This window comes from Melospiza georgiana, unplaced genomic scaffold, assembly GCF_028018845.1.
Source record: "Melospiza georgiana isolate bMelGeo1 unplaced genomic scaffold, bMelGeo1.pri scaffold_29, whole genome shotgun sequence".
In the NCBI taxonomy this organism is placed as follows: Eukaryota; Metazoa; Chordata; class Aves; order Passeriformes; family Passerellidae; genus Melospiza; species Melospiza georgiana.
This window is the reverse complement of record NW_026652215.1, coordinates 4,030,329-4,042,183: the sequence shown is the minus strand read 5'-3', so window position 1 is coordinate 4,042,183 and position 11,855 is coordinate 4,030,329. Positions and strand designations below refer to the sequence as shown.

The window sequence follows — 11,855 nt, the reverse complement described above, 5'->3', positions numbered from 1 at the left end:
GTCCGAGACAGAAGGGCTCCACTGGGAACTCCGAGGGACCAGACCCCTGCCAAAGATCCTCACACTTTTTCCACTGCACCAGCAGTGATCCCACATCTACCGTGCAATCATCAAAGAGGGCCTCCATGAGGTGTACCCCCACAAGTGACCACTTCTCCTTGGAGAACGGCTTTGCAGAGTCTGAAAAGAGCCCTCGCTCTCAGACCCACAGAAGCAATCGCTCAAAATCATTCCAGGAAATAGAAACCTGTTTCCACTCCAGGACCCCCCCTCCAGAGATCCAAAATGAGGGAATCCTCCTTGAAACCCACAGTGGTTGCCATTACCCCAAGAACAGCAGGCAAAGCACCAAAGAGAGGTGACAATAAAACCTCACTGGCAATCCAGACTTTGTCTCAGCCTAGGCTGCAGTACACTTTGGCACTCCCCTGATGTCACTAGAGGACAGGAAAGAACAGAAGCACACATGGCTGTTCTCAAGGTGAAGAAAAAATGTGAAGTTTATATTCTGACTCCAGCATTTATAGTTTTCCAAAAGTGACAGTGGATTGGAGGGTGACAGTGCCACCTCTCCAATGACACTGATCAAACCAACAGCCCTTCAACTCTCTCCTCCTCCATAAAAGGAATGCGAAACAATGAGTTATTTACAGAAAGTGTGTGAGAAAGTTCACTACAAGAATGTCAACATCAGAAGGCTTAGAAAATCTTAAAAAACCAGGATGACACAAGTTGGGCTAAACTTGACCTCTGGTGACTGCTTCTCTGGTGACTGCCCCTGCACCACTGGGGCTCACTTGTTTCCTTCCTATGGAGACCATTGTGACACTGCGGAGCATTGTGGAACCAATGGGCCATGGTGACACTTAGGGACTTGTGGAACCAAGAGGAACATTGTGACCCCGCAGGGTACCATGGATCCCAGGGGCCACTGTGACACTCTGGGACCTTGTGGAACCAAGAACATCTTTCTGTTCTCTTCGAACCAAGAACATGTGGCCCAGTTGGGCCTCACGGTCCCAAGGGGCCAGTGTGAAGCAGCAGGACTTTGTGGAACCAAGAGGCTATTGCTGCATTTCAGGGCCTTGTGGAGCCAAAGGCCCGTTGTGATCCTGCAGGGCACTGTGGATCCATGGAGAGCATTGTGGCATTGCAAGGCCCCATGGAATCAGGGAGACAATTGTGACCCTGCAGGGGCTCATGGAAGGAAGGGGCCATTGTGACACTATGGGAAGTTGTGGAACCAAGGGAATCATTGTTGCACTACTGGGCCCCAATGGAACCAAGGGGCCATTGGACACAGCGGGACTTCATGGAACCTATAGACCATTATGGCACTGTGGGGCCTTGTGGAACCATGGAGACCATTAAGATCCTTAAGGACTTGTGTAATCAAGTGACCATTATGACACCTGAGGGCCTCATGGAAGCAAGGAGCCATTGTGACACTGCAGGGCCCTGTGGAATGAAGGGAACATGAACTAGGCGTGGCTGCCTTGGCTTCCCAGGGGTCTCCTGACAGGTCTGCCTGACCTTGGAATGCTGAAGGCCATTCCCATCTGCCCTGAAACATTTGGGCTCTGGGCTTTTCTTTTTATGGAAAAGAACTGTCCATGTTTTCCAGGCATCCATGGCCAAAATTACGATTCCACCTCCCAATGTTTGTCTATCCAAGGATTGCTCCCAGACAGAAGCTGCCAGGACAAACAGGTCTGGCTTGTCTTTGACTTCTGTGTGGCAGCACTCATCTGTTTTCCAAACACTGGAAAGGGCTCTGTGCTTTTCTTTGTATGGAAAAAAAAATCCCTCTTTTCCAGGCACAAATGTTCTAAATTAGGACTCCACATTCTTAATTTCAAATATCCAAGGGTTGCTCCAAGCAAACCTGCAAGGACAGACAGGTCAGGCTTGCCTTGGCTGCTGATGGCTGCTGCTCATCAGCTCCTGAAACATTGGGGCTCTGTGGTTTCCTTCCTATGGAGACCAATGTGACATTTGAGAGCCTTGTGAAATGAAGGGGCCATTGTGACACTGCAGAGCCTTGTGGAACCAAGGATAGCATTGTGGCTCTGTTTGGCCACATGGTCCCAAGGGGTCAGTGCAAAGCAGCGGTGTGGGAGTTAGCCCAGATATAACTCAGAGTCAGACAGATTTTACCCTGGAAGAACTGGGCATGAGTTTCAAGTCCTAGGAATCATTCAATTTACTTAGGGTGAGCTTGAGACATTTCCCATAAGCCTTTAGTGTTGTTATGCTAAGTTGTCCAAGTTCTACTCCTGTATTGGTTTATTGGTTACTTATTTCTTCTACATGATTGTTGTTCTAGTTTTCTAGCCCCAAGTTGTTGCTGCTTGCCCTTTGTCTCAGGTTTTAGCATCCTGCCCCTTGTACTGTGCTGGATTTCTCCATGTTTATTATTTTTCACCCTGTTATTAAAGTTCCTTTTAAACAACTCCATTGATCCTGCTCCTTTTCATTTTCGCCACACTCACCCTGAACTCAGGGAGGCAGAGATGTTTGTCAGAGCCACCCTCATTGGGACATTTGGTGCCCAAACAGGGACCATGACATTCAGGGATCCCTGTGTCAGTCATGTCAGCTGGGGTTAGCTGATGGATAGGCCAGTGCTCCCTGGGATTTTAGATTGTGCCGGGCCTGGCGGATTCATCGTTGCTTCAAGGGACCTTGCCCAGGATCGGCAGGGACAACGATGGTTTCACCTGCATAGGATTGCAGGTGGGTTTGGGGAAATGCAAGATATTTATTGCCCATTTTGCCATTGTGTTTTTACAGTATGCACCCATAATAATTTGAGGTGTTGCGGTGGCTCTTCTCCATAAGGCAAAGAAAGGAAAATGGCCAGCCAGATGTCCACAGTAGAAAGGAGTGTATATGAATGCTTTAATTGTCACTGGTCATGATGAAATATTTTCAAAGAACGAATAAAAATCAATCATGAGGTGGATCATTAAAAAATTTCCAGACACCTCTGGTGTCAAAATCCATACCACTGAATTTTGAGACTAAGTGGAAGTTAAATTGTACAACCTTTTGATCAAAAGGGACTCCATTGCATCCCACATACTCCCCATCATCCACAACACCCTTGAGACCCTTCACCAGCCAGCAGTGTGTTGAAAACTCAATCCATTGGTCACTCCTAACTTGGGACCTCGCCCCAAACCTGCCTTTCTCAGACCTTCCACGATGGTCCAAGATGGTGATGGCCATGCTCTCTTGGAGTATCATGCCCTGGAGAGTTAAGATGGAAGGAGCCTGAACGTGGCTCGAGAGGCCAATCATCCTCCCTCCATCTTGGCTCCTCCATTTCCTGCTACCACAACATTCTCTTCCGCCCCGAACGCACCTCCAGACTCCACCCCCACAACTGTGGGTCACACCCCCACTGTCAATCATTTCACCTCCACCCTGGGCCATGCCTCCAGAATGCCAGCCCAGTTGTTTGCCATCCTAAATCAAGGCCCTTCCTCCCCAACACCTGACAAAATGGCAGTGCCCTTTGCCTCAACCTCCAGCAACAATATAACCCCATGGTCAAAGATACTAAGGCCAACTGTCACACTATTTCTAATCCAAATATTTCTCCTCCAAGTTATTCTTCCTCCTTAGAAAATAGTTTGGATTCCCCAGAGCCACCTCACCCCTTTAACCCCAGAAGATCCCTGGGAAATGATCTGGAAATAAGCAGTTAAGGAAAGAGATTGGCAAACAGTCTCAAAACCCCTCATTGCCCCCGTATGTTATGAAAGAAGGGGCCAGAATCCCAGGTATCAGCCATTGATTTGAGGGGAAATCAAGGATCTGTGTAGGGCAGCTAAAGACCATAGGAGAGACTTCCCTTGTTTTAATGGCCTAATGAGGGCCATGTTTACAGCACATGTCTTAACTCCCTATGATTTAAAATATATTATGACCATGTTGTTGTCACCCACAGAATACACCCTGTGGGAAGGGGGATGGAAGTGTTTACTAAATCAATTAATAGCGACTATGCTAATAATGACGCAAGAGCGGAATCAACCATCTAGCTGGAGAAGGACAACACAGCCTACCAGATGACCAAGCAGCAGGTATCCCTAGAGAAGTACTGGATGATATCAAAGAGATGGCTTTGTAAGCTTTAATCCAGGTATTGGATGGTAGCATCCCCAGTGTGGACTACCTTGGGTGGCTGCAGCTAAAACTTTAGGACAATTAGACCATCTTGGGTGCCTGTTAAGTAAGCAAACCAATGTTACTCCCTCACACTGAGTGGCCTGCTCTCAGACATAGAGACCATCAAACATGCCACCTTGCAGAACAGCGATAGAGTTTTTACTCTGGGAACAGGGGCATGGCTGTGTAGACTGTGAGGGCATGTGTTGCATGGACCTCTCCATCCACAGCGAGTCAATCCACAAGAGCATTCAGGTACTTGAAGGATTCAAGAAGCTTCAAGTGGAAAAAAAAGACTGGTTCAATAAACTCTTCCAGTCCAAGGGACTAAAGGGTTGGATGATGTCTATCTAAAACAGGACTATTAATTCTCTTGGTGGTTGTTGTTGTATTGTTAATGTTCCCATGATTGTTTGAATGCTTTTAGAAAGTCTTACAAAATTTTTTAAGTTCCATCTTTGTTGTAAAACAGAAAGGGGAAAGATACACAACACAGGCTCCTCATGGACTCCTTGGAGGAGAGAATTGGAGGCCAGGATGGCACAAAAACCTCTCAGAGACTCAGTGAGGAAAGGAAAATCTGTAAAAATACCTAAAAGGATTCTTAAATCCAGAAAGTACCTTAAAACCTTGAGTATCTCAAAGCATTAATGAGCCCTGCTAAGTTTCAGTACAAAGCTCTCAAGGGACTCGTTAAAGCAGATAACTGGGGCCATGATTGCACAAACCTCTCACAGATTCTGTATCAAAAGGGAAACATCAAGTACTTTGAAAAAACTCAAGTACCCTGAAGCATAAACGAGCTCCACTGAGTGTTGTTACTGACAAAGCCTCTCCAGGGACTAAGTACAGCAGATAATTGGAGGCCATGATTGCACAAAACTTTTAGAGACTCCAAGGCAAAAGCCAAACCGAAAGTCCTTTGAAAAACCTGCACAGAGGCTCCTGGCACAGAGGCAGCTCCTGGCAAGGGCAGTGCTGCAGAGAGACAGCTCTGGCCAGGAGCAGCTCCTGTGCACAGCCCAGCAGGGCTGGGGCACTGCCTGCAGCCCCCCTGGGCACAGCACAGGGGCACAGAGGGGTTAAACTCAGCCTGGGCTGGGAGCACCGAGCAGAGCTCACTCAGGGCTCACTAGAGCAGAAATCAGCCCAGCTTTGAAACAGTCATTCCCTGGCTTTGGGAAGAGAAGCTGCTGTTCCTGCCAGGATCTCCTGGAGCAGGCACATCCCACAGCTATGTGGACCTTTCAGGAGGACTCTCAGAGCTGCTCCAGGGCAGGGCTGTGTCCCCAGGGCAGGGCTGGCTTTCCCTGCTGCCCCAGCCCAGGCACAGCCCAAGGCAGCTCTTGTTGCCAGGCTCTGCTGCAGGGCTGAGCAGCCAGGGCTGCAGCCAGGGGTGCCCAGGGCTGTCCTGCAGAGCAGGGTCCTGCAGCCCAGGGTGCTGTGCTGGGGCAGGGACTCTGCTGCCTGCCAGGGACAGCTCTCAGCCGGCCCGGGGAGCTGCTGCCAGCGCTGGGGAGAAGCTGTGGGGGGAAGGAGCCACCCTGAGCAGGGCAGGGGCTGCTGCAGAGAGGGGCTGGGTGGGGCAGGGCTGCTCCCAGCTTCAGACCTGCCTGGGCACAGCTCCGGAGTACACTTCCCAAAGAAGGTAAGCCAGGGATTGCTGTAAAGGTCAGGAGCTTTACTGAGAGTGTTTTCAATTTCCTACTTGGAGAAGGGGGAAAGGTGGGGTGATGACAAAAAGGTTTATACATTTTATACTTTTTTATATACTCAAAGCTCTGTTAATTATTACCAATTATATAGTTATAAATCTACAATCCTTACATAACACTACTACATTTTTAATTAACAGTATTAAATTACTATTATATACTTACATACTTATAATCCTTATTTAACTATAGTACAGTTCCTAACCTTTCTCTTAGATTTTAGAACAATAATCTCACTGTCTAAATACATTTCTGAAATACTGTCATATCAGTCTTACTATCCAATAATCTTATTATGAGGAAGAGAACCTACAAAAACATTTTTTTAATTGACCACGATGTGAACAATCAGAACAAAAAGTGAAGGTAAAGAAGCCTTTGGACCTACTCCAATTGGTTGTCCCAGGGGTGTGTAACCAGGGCAACTGAATCTCATATTGGATGCTCCTGTTAAATATCCTAATTTATCAACCTTGATAAATTGCTGAAATCAGGGGCCAGGATGTGCTACATCCTCAAAGGGACACCTGAAAGCTTCCTATAAGTGTCTCTTTTCTTACTTTACTGTTCTAACATAGTTGGAAGGGTTTTTTTTTCTCTCTTGATTATAGACAACAGGGGGATGACAGAAGCAGAACAGGAATTGTAATCCCAGAATCACAGAATATTCTGAGTTGAAAGGGACACACAGGATCTTACAACGAATGTTTGAACATTTACAGGGACTGCAGAACTGTGACTTAAGCTGGTCAGTATCTCTGCTGGGAGCCTCCCAAAGGGCCCTCAGCCACTCCTCAGCCCTGGACAGCAGCAGCATCAACTCTGCAGGGCCCAGCAGGGCACTCCTGAGCTGCCCTTTGCCCAGCTGCACACAGAGCCTGCCCCAGCCAGGGCCCTGCACACAGGCAGGTTTCTGTAGGGCCCCGGCCAGGGCACACAGGCTGGGATGGGCTCTGTGAGCACGGGCAGGGACAAGGCTCCTCTCAGGAGGGAATGTCCAGGCCCAGGGAGATGCTCAGGGAAGGAGAGGGGGCTGAAGAGAGCAGAGCTGGGGGCAGGTTGAGGGCACTGTTGGTGTGTGGGAGGTGCCAGGCACAGGTGGGCATGGGAACACTGTCCTGAGTGTCCGGCTGTCTCTGCCCTGCCCTCTCAGGCACACAACATCTTCTCTTGTTTCTGCCCTGCCCTGATATTGTCACTGTTATCTGCTGCTCTCAGGGAGGCTCTGGCATTTGCAGCAGCTGAGTCAGGCATTGCCCTTGGCATTCCTGCCAGGCAGGGGTGTGTCCATGGGAATGAGGTGTCCAAGCTTCCCTGGCACCTGTGGGGCTGTGGGCAAAGCAGTCCATGGGAAAGGGGAATGAGCTGAGCCCCCTCCCTGAGATCCCATCATGGGCACAGCCAGGGATCTCCTTGCTGTGCCCTTCCAAGCTCTGAGCTGCCCTCCTGGGTGCAAATCTGTGCCAGAGCCTCTGGGAGTTCCCTGAATGTCCCACGGGGAAGGGCAGAGCTGCCACAGCTGAGGAAATGCTGTTGGGTTTGCCCAGGGAGCCGTGAGTGTCCTTGGTACAAGGGGGGGCTGAGACCTTACCCAGACACCTTTAGAGAGGGTGAGACATTCAGGGATCCTCTGATCTGGGAAGGGGCTGGTTTATCCCAGGGTGACCTGGGAGTGTGACTGTGCTCTGATTGCAGACAAAGGTTCCCCCCAGAGCAGGAAGGGGGAAGAGTGAGTCCCAGCTATAGGGACTGTCTACAGGGAATGGACGAGGTTTGGCTCCAAGCAGCCTCTCCTGACTTGTCACTGTCCTTTCTCCATGAACAGGTCCCCAGAAGCCTCAGCAAATGTCCAACAGCAGCTCCATCAGCCACTTCCTCCTGCTGGCATTGGCAGACACGCGGCAGCTGCAGCTCCTGCACTTCTGCCTCTTGCTGGGCATCTCCCTGGCTGCCATCCTGGGTAACAGCCTCATCATCAGCGCCGTAGCCTGCGGCCACCACCTGCACACGCCCATGTTCTTCTTCCTGCTCAACCTGGCCCTCAGCGACCTGGGCATGATCTGCACCACTGTCCCCAAAGCCATGCACAATTCCCTCTGGGACACCAGGGACATCTCCTACACTGGATGTGCTGCACAGCTCTTTTTCTTTGTGTTCTTCATTGGAGCAGAGTTTTATCTGCTGACCGTCATGTGCTATGACCGCTACGTGTCCATCTGCAAACCCCTGCACTACGGGACCCTCCTGGGCAGCAGAGCTTGTGCCCACATGGCAGCAGCTGCCTGGGCCAGTGCCTTTCTCAATGCTCTGCTGCACACCGCCAATACATTTTCCCTGCCCCTGTGCCATGGCAATGCCCTGGGCCAGTTCTTCTGTGAAATCCCACAGATCCTCAAGCTCTCCTGCTCACAGTCTAAACTGAGGAAACTGGGGCTCATTGTTGGTAGTTCCTGTTTAGGTTTGGGTTGTTTTGTGTTCATTGTTTTCTCCTATGTGCAGATCTTCAGGGTTGTGCTGAGGATCCCCTCTGAGCAGGGACGGCACAAAGCCTTTTCCACCTGCCTCCCTCACCTGGCTGTGATCTCCATGTTCCTCAGCACTATTGTCTTTGCTCACCTGAAGCCCCCCTCAGTCTTGTCTCCATCCCTGGATCTGGCCCTGTCATTTCTGTACTCGGTGGTGCCTCCAGCCCTGAACCCCCTCATCTACAGCCTGAGGAACCAGGAGCTCAAGGCTGCAGTGTGGAGACTGATGGCTGCATGCATTCAGGAACATTAAAACGCTGGCCAATTTCTGCCTATCACTTCTACTAAAAGACATCTTTCATACTTCTTGTTGCTTTGGTTGTGGTTTGTTCTTTTTTTCCTTTGTATTAGTTTTTCATATTGCCCACAAAGAAATGTCATTGTTTTTGCCATTTCTCATTTTGTTTCTCTCCAACTTCCCTGTGGCCAGAGACTGTGTCAATGAGGGGCCACGCACTTGTGGCTTTAAAGGAACTAAAGGATCTCCCAGCCAAGTTGTTTTGCATAGATGCCCTTTTGTTCCCTTCTCTGGAGCTGCAGCAGCAATGTCTGTGTGCAGAGCTGTGGGCAGATCAGTGTTGGCACAGCAGCTGTGCTGCTGCTGGCCCCACCATTCCTGATCCAGGCCAGGAGCCATTGGCATTCTTGGCCACCTGGGCACACTGCTGCCTCATGCCCAGCCTGCTGTCCATCAGTCCCTGCAGGTCCCTTTCTGCCTGGCTACTGTCCAGCCATTCTGTCCCCAGCCTGTAGTGCTGCAGGTGTTGTTGTGGCCAAAGTGCAGGACTCGGCACTTGGTCTTCCTAAACCTCCCCTTGTTGGATTCACCCCCTAGATCCACCTGTCCAGGTCCCTGTGCAGAGCCCTCCTATGCTCCCACAGAATCAACACTCACACTCAGCTTGGTGTCATCTGCAAAGATGTCCTTGGTTCCATGAGGCCTCTCATTGTCACAATGGCCTCCTTGTTACACCAGGCCCTGCACTGTCACACTGGTCTCCTGGGTTCCATAGGGCCCCAATATTTGACAGTGGACTCCTTGGTTCCATGGGGCTTCACAGTGTCACAATGTTCTCATTGGTGCCACAGTTTCACAGTGGCCCCTTGGTTCCATGGGGCCCCAGAGTGTCACAATGGCCCCATGGTTGTTTTGCAGAGAAAAGAAGAAACCTCACAACTTTGTAAAAGTTGTAAAGCCCGGAATGCTTTTATTACGACGGGTGCCGGACGCAAGTCCCCCAAAAAGGCATGCATACCTCTGAAGACTTTGGGTCTTCTTTTATCCCCCTTCCAAATGCATATGAATACAGTTTCTCAATAAGTTTATACATATTCATTCCGTGTGACATTTAGCACCAGTTCTTCTTTATCATAGGAATTTCTAAGTCGGGGGCAAATTGATCTTGTAGTCTTTTCTGTTTTTCTTTCTCTGTCTCCTTGCTGTCTCGGCATGCGAGTTCTTCCTTCAGCTTTGGCCTCACAGACTTTTCACCTCTCTTAGACACTTCACCTAATTCAGAATGGATCTTTACTCTGTCTCATTCCCCCCTTTCCTAGGAAATAAGTAAATTCTTTTACTTAATGAAAACCTTCATGACAGTAAGTGTCTTTTAGTGCTTCACCATGTACATTTGACACAGAGGTTAGTACAGCCATTCGTTGTAGCATTCTCCAGTTCCAAATTAACAATATAATAGATAATCCTAATCTTATCCCAACTAATATTAGTAAAGCTACAATGGGGTGGCACAAGTTAAAGATTCCATTTGCAGTTGGTGACCACCCAAAGATCACATCTCACCAGTGACGATTCATATTTTGTTTTATTCTTTGTAGAACTCTGGTTATCTCCTTTGTATCATGTTGGACAGTAATTAAAGTTTTCTTTCCGCTTCCTTGGATTCCTTTCAAGCCTTCCAATAGGTCTTGGTGCTTAATTAATTGTTTTACCAATGAAAGGTTCATCCCACTAGGGGTAGGTGGTAGTCTGTGATACATTGTGTAATTGCCTTAAATCAGCTGGTGGGATATTACTGGTACCAAATACGAAAAATCACACCCAATAATCTTAACAAAATTAGAAATACAGAGATTAGAATGGTTTCTACTAGACAGAATAACATCATTGCTATCAATTTGTACAGCAGCACAAGCAGTTCTCAAGCATACACCATTTTCCAGTATATACAAGCACAGTTCTCTGGTCAGTGACTGGATGAATTTCAAAGTGACAAATACTCTGTTCAGTGTCCAAACACACATCCTGAGCATTAATAGTATTGCTTTCACAAATTAATCCCATCTGTTCTCTAGTAATGCAGGATTCCAAGTGTACTGTCTGCCACTTTCCATTCATCTTTCGTGCCCACACTCTATGTTCTGGAGGATAGAGTATTTTTTTTTCATGGTTTAATCCTAGAGCAACGATGGGATGGATAACATAAACAGTGGCATTACGTACGGTAAGCACACAGGCAGTTGCCACATTAGAAACAGGATCACAGGTGAAATTCACCATAGTCCACCAGGATTGAAACTTCCTTTCAATATCAATTGCATTATCCCACACAATTTCTTGAATTTCAGCTGGAAAATTACCTTCACCCCTTTCCCATTTGATCAGAGCTGCTGTTGCTTGTATCCATAACTGTGCTTGTATACAACTGAAAGCTAAAGACACATTATCTTGAACTATACTAAGTGCTTCTGCTATCAACTGTGTGGTCTTGGTCCCCGGCCTTTTCATACTTCCTTACTTTGGCAGTACATTTGAAATCTGTCACTGGCTAGTTCCTAATGCCAATAGAGATTACTATAAAGGCTGCTTCAATTTTGTTAGGCTACCTGCTGCAGTGGCCAGTTTATTCACCAGTATTTCTGAATCAATTCCATTTAAAACTCCTAATCTTGTCCCTAATATGCCAGTTAGATGTTTGTTATGGGGAACAGGAACTGTTTCTGTCCATGACCATCCCTCCCTGCCAGAGGGATGTGCTGGGCTCACACTGCAAATTCAGACACACTTCACAAGTGTATCTGACAGAGGTTTAGGTCATACTTGAGGCAGATGTTTGTTCTGAAATGTAGAGACCTCAAGGAATCTCCTTCCCCCTCCAGAGCACCTGATTTCCCAGATGTGTGGCAAGCAGGAATGTCTCTCCTGGTCTACAAAACCTCACCCACCTTGCCCCTAGCTTCAGGTCCAAGCCTCAAGTAAATAATGAAGGGGAAGTCTGAGAGAAGAGCCTAAATTCATTGCAGTGCCTCAGAAGAAACTGGGATCAGGTTTCTGCTACTTGAAACACTCCCCACAAAAGTGATGCACAAAATCCTACAGCCTGCTGCTGAGCTCTGAGGGGGGGGGGGGGTCTCTCTCCACCTCTTTTAAGCAGAATCCAACCGCCTCAGACTGGGACAATCACTGATCCAGATCTCAGTA

At 48.3% G+C, this 11,855-nt stretch overlaps 1 protein-coding gene across 1 annotated transcript; it reads left to right on the top strand.

The window, feature by feature from the left end:
- Positions 1-7,736: 7,736 nt before the first annotated feature.
- Positions 7,737-8,669, top strand: LOC131096459 (olfactory receptor 14C36-like). The gene has a single exon (XM_058044799.1). It carries the CDS (start codon positions 7,737-7,739, stop codon positions 8,667-8,669), a length of 933 nt encoding a protein of 310 aa, XP_057900782.1.
- The last annotated feature ends 3,186 nt before the right edge of the window (positions 8,670-11,855 follow it).

Excerpts from the sequence above, each read along its gene's own strand:
- LOC131096459 (XM_058044799.1), top strand. The coding sequence starts at position 7,737 with ATGTCCAACAGCAGCTCCATCAGCCACTTCCTCCTGCTGGCATTGGCA.